The sequence below is a fragment of the Jaculus jaculus genome, chromosome 8 (genome assembly GCF_020740685.1).
Source record: "Jaculus jaculus isolate mJacJac1 chromosome 8, mJacJac1.mat.Y.cur, whole genome shotgun sequence".
In the NCBI taxonomy this organism is placed as follows: Eukaryota; Metazoa; Chordata; class Mammalia; order Rodentia; family Dipodidae; genus Jaculus; species Jaculus jaculus.
The window spans coordinates 5,845,007-5,864,548 of record NC_059109.1 but is presented as its reverse complement, the minus strand read 5'-3'; the positions used below and the strand labels follow the sequence as shown (position 1 = coordinate 5,864,548).

At 52.5% G+C, this 19,542-nt stretch overlaps 1 protein-coding gene across 5 annotated transcripts; it reads left to right on the top strand.

Moving 5' to 3' along the window:
- Positions 1–523: 523 nt before the first annotated feature.
- Positions 524–18,612, top strand: Ccdc167 (coiled-coil domain containing 167). 5 transcript variants are annotated; one of them, XM_045155957.1, is made up of 5 exons: positions 567–612; positions 13,064–13,240; positions 16,993–17,087; positions 17,283–17,335; positions 18,308–18,612. In XM_045155957.1, the coding sequence occupies exons 2-5, from the start codon at positions 13,175–13,177 to the stop codon at positions 18,496–18,498; spliced, it is 405 nt and encodes a 134-aa protein (XP_045011892.1). In that variant the 5' UTR covers positions 567–612; positions 13,064–13,174; the 3' UTR covers positions 18,499–18,612. The 5 variants fall into 5 exon arrangements, with proteins under 5 accessions (XP_045011893.1, XP_045011892.1, XP_045011894.1 ...); XM_045155958.1 differs by lacking the exon at positions 13,064–13,240 and having other exon boundaries at positions 524–612; XM_045155959.1 differs by lacking the exon at positions 567–612 and having other exon boundaries at positions 18,303–18,612.
- Positions 18,613–19,542: the final 930 nt, after the last annotated feature.

Genomic DNA, 19,542 nt, shown 5'->3' with positions numbered 1-19,542 from the left:
TAAAGGCGTGCCCCACCAACCTGGCAAGACAGATTTTTTTTGTTTGTCTTATATATTTTATTTATTTGTTTGAGAGAGAGAGAGAGAGGGAGAGAGAGAGAGAGTGTGTGTGTGTGTGAGTGGGCGCACCAGGACCTCCACTCACTGCAAAAGAACTCCAGACGCATGCGCTCCCTTGTGCAACTGGCTAACATGGGCCCTGGGGAATCGAACTTCGGTGCTTTGGCTTTGCAGGCAAACGCCTTAACCGCTAAGTCATCTCTCCAGCCCAAGACAGATGTTTTTTAAAAGGCTCTACGGTATAAAGCGGTCTTCACCAGAGTGAGCCAGTCATTACTCCTCCCCAGATCCTTATCCTCACCACACCCTCAGAAGTGAAGTCCTCAAAAGCAGGACGTTGCCCCTCACAAACATGGCCGCTCCAAGAGGGCCGCGCCCCTCAACAAGATGGCTGCTACACTGGCCCCGCCCCCCTCGCGCCTTGACGGCCAATGAGAAAGAAGCACGAGGAGTTGCGCGTGCGCAGCGAGACCCGGCGGGCGGGTACGTCTCTGGGACTGAGCCGGCAATATGACTAAAAAGAAGCGGGAGAATCTGGGCGTCGCTCTGGAGGTGAGAGGAGAAGCGGGGCTGGGGACGTCCTCGGGTCGGCGGGGCTGCGGCGTAGACTAGGAGGAGGGGCCCGGAGGAGGCGGAAGCGAGGCCGGTGCGGGTTCGGGGAGGCTCAGGGGAGAGATGGCAGCACCCCCCCCAGGGGGACCCGGAAGTGAAGGGTGTGACCCCGAGGTGAGAGGTCACGGTGAGGGACCCGGGGTCAGGGAGCTCGAGGACACGGGGCGCGCCTGGCGGGGGACGTGAGCAGACGGGGCGCCCGGTAAGGGGCCTCCTGTAAGGGGAGCGCTGAGCCGGGCTGGGGTTCAGGCTTACATGGAGGATCCTAAGGTTCCACTGAACCAGGAGCACTAGATGAGGAGCCTGTGGCTGTTTGTGTCCTTGCTCAGAAATGGGCTTCTTCAGCCAGGAATGCCTAAGGGAGGATACCCGGATGGTCCTGGTCCTTCGCTAAGGCGAGTACATCAATCAGGGGAGGTGTCATACTTTATGAAGCCAAATACCTCCTGTTGCTTCTTTATTGCCCACAAGCTTTAGGGATCCTTAATAACTCTAGTTCCCTTTAGTTTTCAGGGAAGGGTGTTAGTTCCAAGGGGAGGGGTCTGGAAACAAGGAGGAACCGAGGGGACACTGGTAGACACCACAGAACTTACAGATGGAGGGCATCCCCAAATCTCACTCCCCAAGAGTGAGGGAACCCCTACCATCTGGTATATTACTAGTGGCTTAAATGACCTCCGAGATGGAAAGTTTGGTCCTGAGGGATCCCAAAGCTTGTAGCTTAGAAGTTACCTTGAGGACCTTGGGGAATCTGGAAAGAGAATTTTAGAATTGGTGATGGTAGGGAAGGGCTTTAAAATAATTTATTATGTTTGGAAAAAGAAGACAGATGGGGTCTATTGAGTAACAGTACTGTCTCTTTCTATCTTTCTTTCTTTTTCGTTTTGTTTTGTTTTGTTTTGTGTTTCGAGGTAGGGTCTCACTCTGGCTCAGGCTGACCTGGAATTCACTATGTACTCTCAGGGTGGCCTCGAACTCACTCGCAGAGCTCCTCCTACCTCAGCCTCCTGAGTGAGGGGATTAAAGGCGTGTGCTACCACGCCCGGCTTTCCCTTTTTTTAATGGTGGTGCTGGGGATGGAACCCAGGGCCTTGTGCATGCTAACCAGGCATTCTATCATACCGTTGATCTATATCTCCAGACCTGCACTTTCATTCTTGACCAATCCTTACTGCATATCTGTGAGATTTGTATGGGTGAGGAATCTGAGTTTGCAAGTAGAACCCAGGAGTCAGACATGGTGCCCTTGCTGGGTATCTTAGCACTCAAGAGTCAGAGGAAGGAGGAGGAGTTCAAGACCAGCCTGGGCTACATGGATCTAGTCTCAAAAGATAAATAAATAAATAAAAAATAAGCCATATGTGGTGGTGCACACCTTTAATCCCAGCACTCAGGAGGCAGAGGTAGGAGGATCGCTGTGAGTTTGAGGCCACCCTGAGACTACATAGTGAATTCCAGGTCAGCCTGAGCTAGAGTCCTTATCTCAGGGGAGAGGAGGGGAGGGAAACAGTAAAATCCAGGTTGAATCAGTGGATCAGGCTAAGGTGGTCTTCATGCAAGTGCATTCCAGTTACCCCAGAGGATCCTCCTGGAGGTTTTGGGGGAGGAGGGGTTTCAGGAGAGAAGTGGTCGTCTTCAGGGGGTTCAGGAAAGAAGTGGTCTTCTTCAGGCTCACTACCTACTCAATGATAAACTTTTTTTTTTTTTTTTCCAAGGTAGGGTCTTGCTCTAGCCCAGGATGACCTGGCATTCAGTATGTAGTCTTTGGCTGTAATCAAATTTAACAGTGCAAAAACTCACCTGTAGAGCAGCATTTCTGCTCTTTCATCCCAAGTCATTCATGAGACCTCAGTGCGCAATTTTGTTTATTTATTTGCAAGCAGAGAGAGAGAGAGAGAGAATGGGCACACCAGGGCCTCCAGCTGCTGCAAACAGACTCAATTTGTATGTGCCACCTTGTGCATCTGGCCTCACAAGGGTAATGGGGAATTGAGCCCGGATCATTAGGCTCTGCTGGCAAGCACCTTAACTGCTGAGCCATTTCTCCAGCCCTCAGTGTGCAATTTTGATACACTGTACACACCCATCCATGCTGATATAGGTGATGGTCGTAGCATGCCCACATTGTAGGGACAAAGTTGTTAAAAATAAATGTGACTACTTCTAAAATGAAGTGTGCATGCTGAGATTAGGTGGCACTGTAAAAAAAGGACATTGACTTGATAGCATAATCAGCAACCATCCCAAAACCTCTGGTTTTAACTTCTGTTTTTTGTTTTGGTTTTTTTTTTTTTTTTTTTTGGTTTTTCCAGGTAGGGTCTCGCCCTAGCCCAGGCTGACCTGGAATTCACTATATAGTCTCAGGGTGGCCTCAAACTCACGACGATCCTCCTACCTGTGCCTCCCGAGTGCTGGGATTAAAGGCATGCGGCGTCGCCCGGCATTCAGTAGCTTTAAGAACAAAGCTTATCACTATCTCTTAACAGGCTGGAGCAGGGCTCAACAGACTTTGTTCGTAAATATTTTAGGTTGCTCTCTGTTGCAATTATAAGAAGATCCTTATTATTATTATTACTAGTTGGTTTTTTTTCAAGATCCTTATTATTCATAGATTCTGAATTTGCCTTCTGGCTAAAATGTATTTGTTGCCCCCAAATCAATACTTGGCAGTATTCTTGCAGTCATTCGCAGGCAAATAAAAAGAAGCTGGAAAAAAAGAAAATTTGAGTCACCTGAGATCCACATTTCCAGCAGATGCTGAAGGAGCCATGGTCTGCCTTCATTTGAGCTGTCATCCTGTAAACAAATACCGTTTTTATGGTCTATTCAAAGCCATGATTTTTGCTTTTTTTTGCACCTTTTATTGGTAACTTTGCTGCTTCAAGCGGCCCCTAAGCATAGTACTGAAGTAGCGACTATTGTTCCAAGGCTGAGATTTGGCTTATAGGGAGAAATAGGTTTTGTTTTCAAGCATGATAAAAGTCAGCACTGTACAGTGCTCTCGGCTATGAGTTCAATGTCAGCCAGCAGCATGTTAAATAAGATCTCTTTAAACAGAAACACACATCAAAGAAAGTTCTGTATGGATTACTTGATGAAAATGTTGGCCAGAGCCTTGCAGGAACTCAACCCTCTTCAGTATTTACTAATTCAATGTTGGGTCAATTTTAAAGAATATAAAACTACCATGGTCAGGCATGGTGGTGCATACCTATGATCCCAGCTTCTGGGATGTGGGGGCGGGTTAGCTGTTCAGGGTCATTCTTGGCTACCTAGAAAGTTTGGGGCCAGCCTAGGCTACATGAGACCCTGTCTCAAAAAACAACCGGGGCTGGAGGGATGGCTTCGTGGTTAAGGCATTTGCCTGCAAAGCCAAAGGATCCAGGTTGGATTCCCCAGTACCCACGTTAGCCAGATTCTCAAGGGGTCATACGCATCTGGAGTTCATTTGCAGTGGCTAGAGGCCCTGCGTAACCATTCTCTCTCTCTCTCCCCCTCTTTCTCTGTCAAATAAATAAATATAATAATAATAAAAGAAGCAATCAGGGCTGGGGAGATGGCTCAGCAGTTAAAGGTACTTGCTTGCAAAACCTGCTGAACTGGGTTTGGTTCCCCAGAACCCACGTAAAGCCAGACACACAACATGGTGCATGCGTCTGGAGTTTGTTTGCAGTGGCAAGAGGTGTTCTTTCTCAACTAAATGAGTAAATTGGTTAAAAAAAAAAAAAAAAAAAAAAAAGTGGGGGCTGGAGGGATGGCTTAGCGGTTAAGGCGTTTACCTACAAAGCCAAAGGACCCTGGTTTGATTCCCCAGGGCCCATGTTAGGCAGATGCACAAGGGGGTACACACGTCTGGAATTTGTTTGCAGTGTCTGGAGGCTCTGGCGCACTCATTCTCTCTATCTCTTTCTCTCTCTCCCTCCGTCAAATAAACAATAAAAGAGAAACAATCGGGAATATAACTACCATAGATAACGATAACCAACCTATCTTCAGACAGCCTAGCAAAGTACCTCCACCACACTGTAGGCAGCACTGCAGCCTCATGAAAGCAACCACGGGCAATGTATCTTTACAACTGATGGTGCGCTTGGGATGCTGAGACATGAGACACGCACGTCTGAGGCCCGCCTGGGCTGCAGTGGGAGACCCTGTCTCAATAAACCGAACCAAAGCCCTGATGTTGCCGAGAACTGGCAGTAGACCATTAGCCCCATGGGCTTTCTTTGCTGCCTCTGGTCCAGGGTACCTGGATGGGTGGTTCTGCTAGGTCCTCCCCCTCACGCCTTCTCTTTATCAGTGAGACCTGGTTCCTGTGTCTGCTGGCAGGGAAAGAGATTAGAGGAAGCTCCCGTGGCATGGAGGAGCCTGGGCCCAAACAGCCCACTTGGCACTGATAAGAACAAACGTGCATGGTCCCAGCTACCCGGAATGCCAAGGAGACTAGGAAGTCTGCCATCTTCTGTGAGGCCACATGCCTGGCTACAGTGTAGTTAACCACTGAAGAAGGGGCTGGTGTCGCTGGAGCTGCCTGCATTGTCCCATCCAGGTTGTCGCTCTTCCCATCATGGCTGAGAGGAGTAACAGAATACGTCGGGTCGAGGTGGGTCACTGATAAACCACTGCTTTGTTTTTCTCTGTTCATGCTGTTCATGGAGGCCAGCCAGCTACCTTGGGTGTCATCCTCAAGTATCCCGTCCACCTTATTTATTTATTCATTTTTAGTTTTTCAAGGTAGGGTCTTGCTGTGTAGCCCAGGAGACCTGTAACACTTTGTAGTCTCAGGCTGGCCTTGAACTCACAGCATTCCTCCTACCTCTGCCTCCCGAGTGCTGGGTCTAAAGGCGTGCACCACCACGCCTGACACATCCACCTCTTTTTGAGGTCTGGAGCTCACTGAGTAGGCTAGGCAGGCTTAACAGCGAGAGAGCTCTGGGGATCCTCCTGCCTCTGCCTCCCCAGTGCTGGGATTACAGGTACATCCCGTCACTTTCAAAGCAAGCACTTGCTGCCTGCTGTCTCCAGCCCTCCAGGGTGGTCTCACTCCCAGCCTTTGTATGTCGGCACCCTCCCACCTTGGTCGATCCGGTCCCCTTGTTTCAGCTCTGCTTTCCTCACCGGCACCATGGAGGACTCAACCTCACCCAGAGTTACAAACTCACTGGGCCCAAATACAGATGGCACATGTCTTTTGTTTGACTGACACAGACATTTTTTTCCCCCAATACTGGAGCTGGAACCCAAGACCTCCTGCACTGTAGGCAAGAGCTCCACCCCAGTCCCTGACCCAGATTTTTGAATTGTTTTGAATTTGACATGACATCTCTCCTAATGCCTCATATGGAGCAGATCCAACCCTTGTATTTCAGTTATTTGTGTGTGGGTGGGGTTTTTTGTAATTTTTTTTTTTATGAGAGAGAAAGAGAATTGGCCTGCCAGGGCTTCCAGCCACTGCAATCGAACTCCAGACGTGTGAGCCACCTTGCACACTTGTGTCACCTTGCACACTTGTGCCACCTTGTGCATCTAGCTTACATGGGATCTGGAGAGTCGAACATGGGTCCTTAGGCTTCACAGGTAAGCACCTTAACTGCTAAGCCACATCTCCAGTCATGCATGTGTGTGTGTGCACACGCCTGTATGCGGTGCTGGGTATTGAACCCAGGGTATGATATATGGTAGACAAGCCTTCTACCATGCAGCTACATCCCCAGCTCTTTTCTACTGTCTTGAAAACACTACATACATGCATATATACGTGTGTGCGTGTGTGTATATATATATGTGTGTGTGTGTATGTGTGTGTATATGTATATGTATATATATACACACACACATACACACATACATATACGTATATATATGGAAAAATATTTAAGAATGTTAATAATAAGCCGGGTGTGCTGATACGCGCCTTTAATCCCAGCACTCAGAAGGCAGAGGTAGGAGCATCGCCGTGAGTTCAAGGCTACCCTTGGGACTCCATAGTGAATTTCAGGTCCGTCTGGGCTAGAGTGAGACCCTACCTCAAAAAATAACAACAACAACAAAAAAAGAATTAATAATAAAGCATTTTGTCGATGTATTTAGAAATTTAAAAATATATGTCAGTGGGCTCAGGAGATGAATCAGCAGTTAAAGTGCTTGTCTGCAAAGCTTAATGACGTTTGGTTTGATCCCCATTATTCACATAAAGCCAAGTGCACAGCATCTGGAGTTTGTTTACAGTGGCTGGAGGTCCTGATGTGCCAGCCTGCCTCCCCCCACCCGCCCGTTTGCAAGAAAATAAATATATATGTGTGTATAGGTATGTAAAAATATCTATTTGAATATATAGATATTTGCCATCCTGGTCGCTTGGACGGGCCTGGGTTTGCCGTCTGTAGCTGTTCGAGTCTGTCTCAGCACAGGCCGGGCCTCTGCTGCCCCTCCTTGAGCCACCACGGCCCACAGTGGATCTGGGAATTGGATGTGCACCACCGCCCAGCAGCAGTGGATATTGTCCTCTTATTAAAAGTCGTGCGCTCAGAGCCAATGAAGTGTGATTTAATCAGAAATGTTTGTTAATCTGACAAGTGCAATTAAAAAAAGCCCACAAGTGAGTGATCCCAGCGTCTGCAGTCTCCACCTGTAGGAGTGAAGCGCTTACCAGGCAGGTAGCACTCACCCCAAGGGTGCAGACCACATGCGCTGGGCAGCCACCCCCACCCCTGGGGTTTCTCCGGCCCAAGACTGACTTGCCACCCTGTGAGGTCTCCATTGGAAACCACCAGCTGTGAGTTTGAGGTTCTGTGAGTTTATTATGAATAACAAGAGAAAAACTACCATTTGGATGAGACGTGGTATGAAAGATTTGGGTTTGTTTTTATTTATTTTATTTTTATTTATTTATTTGAGAGCGACAGACAGACAGAGAGAATGGGCACGCCAGGGCCTCCAGCCACTGCAACAAACACTCCAGATGTGTGTGCCCCCTTATGCATCTGGCTAACGTGGGTCCTGGGGAACCAAGCCTCGAACCGGGGTCCTTAGGCTTCACAGGCAAGTGCTTAACTAAGCCATCTCTCCAACCCCTAACTTTCTTTTTCCAGTTCTAGGATTTTTTTTTTTTAATTTTTAATTTTTTTAATTTTTTTGGTTTTTCAAGGTAGGGTTTCACTCTAGCTCAGGCTCTCCTGGAATTCACTATGTAGTCTCAGGGTGGCCTTGAACTCACAGTGATCCTCCTACCTCTGCCTCCCGAGTGCTGGGATTAAAGGCGTGCACCACCATGGCCAGCTTCAGTTCTAGGATTTGAACCAAGGCCTTGTATATGCAAAGTGAGCACTCTACCAGTGTCCCCAGCTAGCAACTTAACGAAGATAGATAGCTTGGTTACATTTGGTCCCTAGTTCAAAAATCTCTCAGTTTGGAAAACTGACCCCAGTGACGTTAGCAAATAGAAACAATGCTTTTCCTTACAGAACTGTAAGTGAGTAGCTGTTGACCTTGGGTTGGAAGCTCAGCTATGTCTATTAGCCAATACTTAAGCATTTCTACATATTCTTGGCCGTGTTCGCTGAGTCGCAAGGTAGCCGTCACAGCCCCAGTCATTCTGTTCAACTGTAAGTCAAGAAAGAGAAATGACACCACTGTTTGTCCCTTTTATTAACAAACTCTTCTTGGAGTCTCTCAACTGGTTTCTGGAACATTCCATTGGCCAGGACTGTGTCATACAATGACTGTCCCTAGTGCCATGAGAGTGGGGGGGCCTCTGCTAGACTTTCCCAGCTTCTGCAGTGGAGGTGAGCTGAGGAGTAAGGCTGGCCAACAACAGTATCTGCAGGAAGGGAATAAACGGTTATGGGAGTTATCTAAAATTCCTTACCAGGGCTGGAGAGATGGCTCAGTGGTTAAAGGTGTTTGCTTGCAAAGCCTAAGGGTCTGTGGTTCGATTCCCATGTTAAGCCAAATGTACAACACAGCACGTGCATTTGGAGTTCTTTGGCAGCATCAAGAAGCCATGGCATGCCCATATCCTCTTTCCTCTTTGTGTGTCTCAAATAAATCAATAAAATTCCTTAACAACTAGGAGGAGAAAAGGACCAGTGACTACTCAGGAGATACAGCAGACAGAGAGGAGAGGAATGGCCTGGCCAGGGTGACACTGTGATCACCGTTCTGCCCATGCTGGCCAGGGCGAAGCAGGCTACGTGAAGTTCGCCTGGGGTCCTGGGAAGACTGTGCAGGAGGAGGCTGCTGGGGAACCCTCCAGTTTCGCCCGAGACAGGGCTGCCAGAACCAGCCTGAACTTGCCTGGCTCTGGGCGGTTTGGGCTGTTGGCATCAGGCCTGGTTGGGAGCCACAGTGGAGCAGCCTTGTTGGGAAGGGCTGGCAGCACACAGGCTGTTCAGGGCCCACTGACCATTAAATGAGCCTCACCTGCGGCAGGCAGGAGCGACAGGTCACCATCGGGCAGGTGATTTCTCTCGCAGGCAGCCTGCGTCTGGCTCCGCTCCACTTGACGGGGGTCAGGAGACTAAAACCTCATTACCTAACGCGGCTGGATGTCAGCGTGTGTGGAGTGGCTGTTTGCCAGCATCTTAATTAATGAATTCATAAGGCACGGGGTGGATGCCAGTTCTTGAAAAGTGCTCTGAGCCCTTCCATGATGAAGCTTTTGCCAATTTATCAAAAAATATACATTGAAAGAGAAGAGAAACTAGATAACATTTTGGCCTGAGGGCAGCTGAAGGCCTGGGGCCAGCTTGACCTCAGCCATGGCCAACCTTGGACCTGGGCAGGGGAGAGTGACCACAGCCTCTTGTCTGGCTCTGCTCTTCCCAAAAATTGGTCACTGGTGCTGCTCTGGGAAGGTTGCTGTCTTCTCTGGTCCCCCATGAGTCTGTTGGTCTGAGGAGCCTGAGCCCCATCCACAGAAAAACAGTATCTTGAAACAGTGTCACAACGAGTCGGCGCTTTGGGGTTTGAGGTTTGATAATTTGGGAACTGAGGCTTGTGACCCCCATGTCTTGACTTTTTGGCTTGGAGGCCCCAGATGGGAAGTCCCAGGACCAGGGGGTCTAGCCCTTTACCCATTATAACAGTGTCCTAGTGCCTCCCCTTTTGTGAGGACAGAGCGTTTCCAAAACCCAGGCCCTGGCTCGCAGGGGCAGGAGATAAAATGGCTAGCGCCTCTGATACCTTCTGGGGACAGAAGGGCCTATTGGTCATGGCTAGCCCACGCGCTTCCTTCTCTAAGCTGGATCTGTTTTCTGTTCATCTGGAGAGGGTGCTTGGCATAGTGGCACTTGGCAGGAGGGTGTCTGGGTGTTTGTGAAGATAGACTCTCGCCTTCTTGCTCCTGCATCTCTCCGCGCATTCCCTCCACGCATTCCAGGCTGGCTCTTCCCCAGCAGCGCTTCTGCTGTGTGGACCAAGACCAAGCAAAGCCCCACACCCGCTCATTAGTGCAGGAGCTGTTGAAGCCAGACCAGTACCCTTCCATGGGCTGCAGCTGGAAATGACTCTGTTTCCAAATATCTGTGACCCTTCGTTGTCAGGGGTATTGTTTGTTTTTCGAGGTAGGGTCTCACTTTAGCCCAGGCTGACCTGGCATTCCCTGTGTAGTCTCAGGCTGCCCTCAAACTCCCAGTGATCCTGCTACAGAAGCCTCCCAAGTGCTGGGGTTAAAGGCGTGCATCACCACACCCAACATTAGGGATGTTTTCATGAGTGTTATTGAAGAAAACACTGATGTGGCTGTGGCGTAAAAAGCATGAGCTTGAGAGCGGAGAAAGCCGAGCCCGGTTCTGCGGCTCCCAGCTGCGCAGCCCCGGGCTTGTAGCTGACCGTCTCCGTGCTGGGAATCTGATCCCTGCCCGGTAGACACAGCCAGTCCTTGCAGGGTGGATGCAAACCTGGGAGTGTGTACAGCCGCCCGGCTCCGAATGAGGGGTGGAGGTTGTTTCTGGGGCGAGGAGTCAGCCAGAACCTTCTGCTGTAATGGTGGTTACGGCACAGACCCGGACCGATTCGTGTGACCCTGGACCAGTTACTATCGCAAGATGCACACACTGACCATTGCCCCTGCCTTGTTCTCCTGGGAGCCTCGTGGGTTGCTCTGTGACACATCTAGGGCAGTGGCCATGCTGAGGAAGGCTTTGCTGCTCCTTCCTGCCACACTTACACTTCGCATGGCCTGCTGGTGTCCAGAGGCAGCTTTGACTAGTGCTGTATCGTCAGACCCTTGGTGCCAGGCTTAAGGTGCTCGCCTGTGAAGCCTGAAGACCTAGGTTCAATCCCCCAGTACCCATGTACGCCAGATGTACAAGGTGCCATGTACATCTGGAGTTCATTTGCGGTGGCTAGAAGCCACTCTCTATCTGCCCCCCATCAAATAAGTATTTTTTAAAAAGGAAGTCCTTGGTTTCCAGCCAGGACCCATGACCATTGCCTAACTGCAAGCAACCTTTTCCCCAACACTCTGTCACCTAATGGCCAGACACTCCCAGAAGCAAGGCCTTAGGGAAACAGCAACTGCTTCCTAAACAAGAAAGGGGAGCGGGGCTAGAGAGATGGCTTAGCGGTTACTGCATTGGCCTGCAAAGCCAAGGGACCCAGGTATGACTTCCCAGGACCTATGTAAACTAGATGCACAAAGTGGTGCATGCGTCTGGAGTTTGTTTGCAGTGGCTGAAGGCCCTGGTGTGCCGCTTCTCTTCTAGCTGCCTCTCTTTCTGTCTCGCTGTCTCAAATAAATAAAATAAAGTAACGCAGGCTGTGTGGCTCAGAGCCGACCCCCGAGGAGCCTGTGCCCTTTCCCAAAAGAAGGCCTGGTCCTTGCAGGGACTCTTAGGCATTGGGCAGAGAGCCATCTCCCAGCCGTCTACATGTCCAGCAGGAGCTCCATTCAGCTACCTTCAGTAGGAGAATGGAGCAAGTGCAGCCTGTGGTCCCCGCCAGCGGAATAAAAGCTGTCTTGAGCCCGGGCTAGGCCCAAGGCAGCCCTGGAGCTGCTTCCCCGTGGGGCTTGACCTGCCCGGTGTCCGGGACCGCTGTCTGCCAGCAGAGCTGCACGGAGTCCCTTGCTTCCAAAGAGACTCATTCCAGGCTTTGATTCCTGGAGGCTCCGCACTCGGAAAAGATGCCCCCCGAGGATTTCCGATGAATTTTACAGTTTCTCTTAACACACTGGTTTTATGGTGCATAGGACCCCAGGGAGACTCGCCTAAAGCCCTGAGAGTAAGGTGATATTCCCCCAGTCAGGTGGCTGAGGGGGGCTGTTTATCTGGCCTGGGGCTGGGGAGCTGCCTGCCACTGAAGTGTGGAGCAGACAGCAGCTCTCAGAGGTCACAGAGGCCCGAAAAGCCCCCAAGAGTGCCTGCTTGTGAATACTGGGCAGAAAAAGCCCTCTCCTTCCCCCGGCCCTGCCTGCAGAAGCTGACGCTACAGCCTGACCGCCAGCACCTCGGGCCGCCACACAGCCTCAGCAGGCCCTCCCGGGTGTGGGACAGAGCGGCCCAGCGCCCAGCTCTCCCGCTTGCACCGGTAGGCCTCACATCTGAGACTTCTCTGATAAAGCATCCTGGATTCTTGGGTTGGTCACCAGCCTTCAAGCTGCCTTCCCAATTTTTTCCCATTGCATCTCTTCTCCCACCGTCCCCTGCCTTGACCCCCTCCCCAGCAGGCCCCAGTCACTGGGTCAAGGGCAGGCTTCCACAGAACCACCTCCACAGGCGTTACTGGACACCTCCCGGGTTTGCTGAGTCAGGGGGAATTCATGCCACCTTTCTTATGTCTTGGGGTTCCTGTGCCATCTGCAGCCTGCAGGCCTGCTTCACCCATGGCTCTTCCTTCATTTTCCTGAGTGTAAGCTCACTCTTCCCCTGCAGGTGCCTTGGGTACTTACCTGACCCTCACAGTGAAGCCTTCGTGTCCCTCTGGAGTTGGTCCCAGTCCTTTTGATTGGGCCTCTGATTTCCATAGTCTCCAGACTTATCATGTCTGCATTAGAACCCCCAAATCTGGCTGCTGTTCACACTTCCTCTGGGTTCCTCTTCCCTGGACCTCATCTGGGTCTTCTGCCTGGGCCGTCTTATCATTGGTTTTCCTGGGGCCCAACCTCTGCAATTTCACTCCACCCTATCCAGCTCAGCGTAACATGCCCCCGCTGGCTGGCTGGCTGGCCGGCCGGCCCGTGGTGCAGGCAGTGCTGTCCTCACTACCCTCCCTGAAGCCCCTCCACAGGCTCAGAGGAATAGGGACTCCCTCCCTCACCCACAGGCAGCCAGGGGGTCTCCCCCCCTCACCCACGGGCAGCCAGCTGGCCTTCCTCACCACCTCACGCCCCCACTGCTCTTGTCTTCCCTTAGTCTTGCCATCCATCATTCAGGTTTTTATTCCCCTAAAGATCCAGCAACAACAGTTCTCTGATAAGAGCACTTACCCGAACTCCACCTGTGTAAGCGCCATTCCCCACTTCTGTATCGCACCGGGCCACCCTCCCTCTGAGACGTGAACTATGACTGCCTTAGCTTCACCAAGTCAGCCGAGGCCCAGGACTAGGAAGCTCACCAGTCATTCGCGGGTGAGTACAGCCGGGCACAGGCTACATTGCACTTAGCACAGAACTAAGTTTTAAGGCTCCTAACTGCTCTCCTAGCCTCGCCCTTTACCCTTCTAGTCTTCCTGACACTTGCCTCCTTTTTGTTGTTGTTTTTCGAGTTAGGGTTTCACTCTCTAGCCCAGGCTGACCTGGAATTCCCTATGTAGTGTCAGGGTGGCCTCAAATTCACAGTGATCCTCCTGCCCCTGCCTCTGCCTCCCGAGTGCTGGGATTCAAGGCGTGCACACCACGCCCAGCTTGACACTTGGCTCCACACTTTAGTTGCACAATACATTTCTTCTCCTCCTGGCTACTGCCCTCTCTTGCGTTAGCCAGGAGAGGAGAGGGTAGGCAAAAAACGGAACTTCCTGGACCAGAGAGCTCAGTGGTTTAGGTGCTTGCTCATAAAACCTAACAATCTGAGTTTTAATTCCCCAGTACCCACATAAAGCCAGGTGCACAGAGTGGCCCATGTGTCTGGAGTTCACTTGCAGCTAGGGGCCCTGGTGTGCCCACTCTCCATCTCACTTTTTTCTCTCTCCCCCACCCCGCTAGGTGTGGAGGTGCACGCCTTTAATCCCAGCACCCTGGAGGCTGAGGTAGGAGGGATCACTGTGAGGTCAAGGCCAGCCTAAGACTACATAGTGAATTCCAGGTCAGCCTGGGCTACAGCGAGACCCTACCTCAAAAAACAAATCAAAAAAAAAAAAAAAAAGAACACAGGAAAGTCTGGCAAAGTCATAAGCCATGTGCTGTAAGGCCCATTTTTTAGTCGGCCCCTCTCACCTTTCTGGACCTGTCTTGCTAGGTCAACTGTGCTCTGTAGGCACTCCAGCAGACCCAAGTGGCAACTTAAAGAAGCACCCTGGGAGCTGGAGGGATGGCTTAGCGGTTAAGGCGTTTGCCTGCAAAGCCAAAGGACCCAGGTTCAATTCCCCAAGACCCACGTTAGTCAGATGCACAAGGGGTTGCACACATCTAGAGTTCGTTTGTAGTGGCTAGAGGACCTGGTGCGTCCATTCATTCTCCCTCATTCTCTGTCGAATAAATAAATAAAAATTAAAAAAAAAAAGCATCCTGGTCTGGAGGGATGGCTTAGCAATTAACAGCGTTTGCCTGCAAAGCCAAAGGACCTGAGTTCAATTCCCCAGGACCCACATAAGCCAGCTGCACAAGAGGGCGCATGCTTCTGGAGTTTGCAGTGGGCGGAAGCCCTGGTGCGCCCATTCTCTCTCCTTCTCTCTGCCTCTTTCTCAAAGTAAAAAAAAAAAAAAAAAAAGCAGCAGTACCCTGTCTCCTCTGCAATGGGTGTGCTGGAGTCTGCGCAGAGCAGCTCATTCAAGTGCTGCTGGGTGTTTGGTCACCAGTGTCCTGACCCAGGCCAAGCTGGGGACCCAGCAGCGTCCCTTCTACTGATGAGTCTGTGGCCTGCCAAAGAGGCTTTAACAGGGCCAGGCTCCCCCCCTTTGGCCCGTATCAGACAGCCGCGCTGTAAGGAAGGGGAAGAGCGCTGTTAGAGAGGAGTCGGGGCTGTCAGCAGGGCATACATATTCATAGAGGGAGGTTAGAACTCCAGTCACTAAAACCTTGATTTGTGCTTGCCCGTTTAAGCCTCATTAAAAAGTGGCAAATGAAAGTGGGGATAGTCAGTGGAACTGCAAATAAATTGGGCTTGTGCAGATAAAGGCCTCCAACTGCCAGCTTCGCAGGCCCTGCCCAGAGTGTGGTGGCAGACCAGCCTGGCCACTGTGCTCTGCCAATGTCAATTGCATGATTTCACTCAGCATGAGCCCCTGGTCGTGCCATGGGGAAATTACCACTTGTTTGGGAACTTGTAGCGCTCTAGAGGTTTTCAGGGATGGAAATCCCACCCCTCTCCCTCCTGAGAATGGCCTCCAAAGCAAGGCCTGGCACATGGGGCCCCTGAGGCTGGCATAGGGTAAGCTGGAAGGCGTGTTGTGTGCCCACAGCAGCTGCTTTCAGTTCTAAAAGTCCTTTGAGGTCTGAGTCATCTGACCCCGGCCCCGCTGTGGCCCATGCTGAGCCTCCAAGATCACAGCAAGGCCCCTTGTGTAGGCTCAAAGGGGAGACAGGTGGGAGCATCCTTGTGGGCCCATCTAGAGAGTCTGGAAGCTTGGGAAGAAGGTTTGGGCATGCACTGAAGGGGCAGTGTAGAATGTGCCCAGTCCCCAGAGGACAGACTGCCAGGGGAGTGTGGTCCCCTCCAGCCAAGGTCAGAGGAGGAGGTGGGGCATTGCAGAGTAATCTGGAACTGCCACTGGGTGAATGAGGACAAAAAGCCTCGGGCTGTGCTGTGCTGGGGAGCGTCCTGTGACGGGCAGACCTGAAGTCCCAAGCCTCGCCCTCCAGAGTTCACTTCCCCACCGAAGGGCCTCTGGCCGCCTCCGGAACAGCCCTATCTCCTGGCTGGATCTGTTGCCCAGGAGAGTCCGCCCTCTGGGCACCCATTAGCAGAGAAATGGTGTAATTAGCCATGTGGTTAACTCCAGATTGTGACTTCCTGCATCCCACCGAGTCCTGCAGGAGGTGGAGTAGGAGAGCTGCGGGGAAGGGGTTTGGGGTAGACGTGTGTCTTTGGACCAGCCAAAGTGGCTGTCCCAAGAATGGCTGAGATGGCTGCTGGCCAGGGAAGGGCAGAGGTCCAGGGACTTCAAATGTGACTGTCCTGACACCCAGCACCAGGAATGACAGCCTGGGACTTCTCCAACTCTAACCAGTCTGACAAGCAGGACGAATCAGAAAAGGGACGGAGTGAGAAATGCCTGAAAATGCTAAGAAGGGTGGCTCCTTAGAGAAGTCATTCTGTCTGGGGAGCGCTGTCCTCCCATCTGTGAAATAGAGTCACATCTGCCAGCCCTCCCAGAGCCTGGGGGAGAGATGGGGAAGGAATGTCACAGAGCCCAAAGGAACTCATCAGCCATGGGACAGGGTGCAGCCCCAGGTCCAGGGAGGAAGCCAGTTAGACCTGTGGAAACCAGGACAAGACAGAAGACAGATGATGCCAGGTATGGACATCCCAGTCGCGGATTTTACAAAGATAGGGATCTCCCCAAGAGCTCTGAGGAGCAGATGGAAGGCGTCTCCGGCACCTCCCTTCTCAGCAGCTTTGCTACAACCTGTGATAGGTAGGGTCTGTGCAGGAAGCAAATCAAGAAGAAATGAGTGGTCTCAAGTTGCTGGGGTGGAGCTGCTTTATTGATTATCACAGGAACAAAAATGCCTGTTTTTATAACTTAGACTGCTTTATTAGGATGAAGCATGCCAATGAGCAGAACATTTCTGGTTTGGGGGCCCCTGGTTCTAATCACCCATGTGCAGCGCTTCGAACTATGAGCCATCTACTGTGTTCATTCAGACCGGGTTCCACCACAGGTCAGGGGTGCTGGGTGCCAGGCTCTGGTGGCCTCCCTGTGGGTCCAACAGGGGTACTGTGCTGGGAAGATAGCTAGTGTGGGGCGCTCTCTCTCTGTCCATACCTAGTGCCTGGTCTAGAGGGTCAGGGCAACCGACCGGCCCTGAGCAGCATTCACTGTCCTTTTTCCAGGGGCTCAGGCTGGCAGCTCAGAGCTGAAGCTCTTAAGCAGACAGTCCAAGGAGGGTGAGCCGGGACCCTGCCCAACACAGCTGCATGTGGCCTGGGGTTGGAGGCCTTAAGGTCCTGCGTGGAGAAAGCCACAAGGCTCTACAACCCACCTGTCTGCTGACTATTTCAGATTGACGGGCTAGAGGAGAAACTGTCCCAGTGCCGGAGAGATCTGGAGGCAGTGACCTCCCAGCTCTACAGGATGGAGTTGAGCCCCGAGGACAGGTAATGCCCCTGCCCAGCCAGCCACCCCACCCTGCCCTCACCCCGAATGTGAGCTAAATTAAGGTAAAGAATTTGGGTCCCTAGCTCTGAGCTTTCATCCCCGTCTCCTAAAACCTTAGCCATTAACTCCCTTGTTCAGACATCTCAGAAGTGCCGCTGCCCCTCTGCTGACCTGGAACCCCCAACCCCTTACAGGAGGTCTTTGGAGAAGGAGAAAAACAGCCTCATGAGCAAAGCCTCCAGCTACGGTAAGTGTGCCCTCCTGTCTTCAGTCCTACCTTCTCCCCAACGTGGGGGAGGAGCAACCCCCGAGAGGCTGTGGGAAGGAAGCCGTTGGCTCTTAATGCCAGAGTGGCAGTGATGGCTTGTCTCTGGGTAGGTGTGTGACTGGGCAGCTCCAGAAGACAGGCTTCCAACCACGGACTCCAGACCGTGTCCTTCAGCCACACACCACTGGAAACCACCAGAACCGGTCTGGGGTGGGTGGAGGACGTCCTCCCCACCTTAAGGGACAGAAGAGTTCTGCGGGTGGAGCAATACTGCCACCTTCTGGGCACTGGGGGCAAAGCCAGATGAAGCCCTGGCTGCACCTGCTACTACTGCCCTGAGACCAGGAGCAGCCTGGTGTGCCTGCAGAGGGCTCCCCAAATGTGTCTCCTTTCCTGCACTTCGCAGGTTAAGGGGCTGGTGGGGCATCCATTTCCCCTTGAACTTAGCAGTTTCTGTTTCGCACAGAATGGGAGTGCCCCGTCTGGGCATGTCACCTAGGGGGTGGAGCGTGGCTGTAGGACAGCGGGCTTGCTGCCTGTCTCGGTCTCCCGCCCTGCTCAGCTGAGCACCTGTCAGACAGCGTGAGGACCCGGGCACTCTGGGGGACCCAGGGGGGTCTCGGCCATCCAGCAATTTCTACTGGGCCGGAAGACTCCTAGAGACAAGCATGAGAGCCCATCCTGACAGGTGGGGACACCCTGCCTCTGAGCTGGGCTCTCAGGTGTGGCTCTTTGGGCACCTCCAGTCACACGTGGACTCAGGACTGAGCTTGGGCTCAAGGGCCTGGGGATCTGGGAAGATGAAGGACAGGGCCAGTTCTGGGAGTAAGAAAGTGGCCGGGAGGAGGCGTGACTCCTCGGCAGTGTGTCCAGTCCTGGAAGGGGACAAGCAAGCAGTAGCTTGGACTGAACTCCGTCCCACCCCCGGCATCTCCTTCCCTCCCAGAAAAGGAGCTGAGGCGCCTTCGGCAGGAGAACCGGAAAAACACGCTGCTGTCGGTGGCCATCTTCGTTCTCCTCGCCCTGCTCTACGCCCACTGGGCCACGTGAGCCTGCCGCCCCTGCCGCGCTGTCCAAGCTCAAGAGGACCAAGGTGCCCCCGCCCCAGCCTGGAAGGAGCCCTGAGTCAGTCTGCCCTGTAGCTCTGTGGCCCTGTGTTCTTGGCCTGCTGTGGGACTGGGACCTGGAGACCGTGGTCCTGCCTGCTCCCGAAGCTCGAAGCTTGGGGAAGGTAATAAAGATTCCAGGCTCCCCGACTGGTGAGTTGACTCGCTGAGGGGCAGCAGGGGAGGAACTCCCATATCAAGGAAAACAGGATTTTCAAAAGTCCTTGTTAGAATTGAGAAGGGAGGCAGAACAGCTGCAAAGACAAGCAGACACTGACCGTGGCACCTGCTGGCCCTACCAAACCGTGCCCTCTGCTCAGAGCCACGACCTGCAGTCATGGCAGGAAAGCAGCAGAGTGCACAGGGACGGTGGCTCAGACTTGATTTGGTCACGTGGAGGTCCCAGGGGAGTGTGGAGTTAATCCATCGCAGAAGTGGGCAGGGCCAGGGTGGCTCAAAGAGCAAGTGGGCAGCAAGAGGCACGGCAGTGACCAGACTGACTGATGGTGACAACGCTCAGTAACTCAGGTGGGCTTGCAGCGAGAGGTGGTAGGGTGGGGCTCATCCGAAGGGAGCCAGGCAGGAGCAGCTGAGAGTTGGCAACCCCCAGCCCCAGCACACTCCGGCTCCAGGTGAGGCTTGTGAGAGGGTGGGTGCTGGACAGCTGAGCAAGAAACCAGCAGTACCAAGCATTAAGATGCAGCCCCTAGGACTGAGGTAAGGGAGCCCAGAATGTGAGTATGGAGCCAGGTAAGGAGCCATGAGCATCTGCTGCCCCAAAGCAAACACGCAGCCCCCAGTTCAGGCAGGGCAGCCCTGCCCTGAGGGAGGCTGGCCGTGATCAATGAGGCCCTCTGCCCCTCCCACCTGTGTCCCTGGTCTAGTGATACTAATTGGTCTGACGCCTCTGTTATTTAGTCACACAGACTGATTCTACATTGTCACATGGAGTGAGCTGTGTGATTTATGTAAGGGAGGAAAAGTGCCTCCCCTCTCTCCTGGGGCTGTGGCTTCATTCATTCCCCCATCCTTGCTTCCAACAGGAGCCACTTAATGTCCCCAACTCCCTGCGCTGCCAGA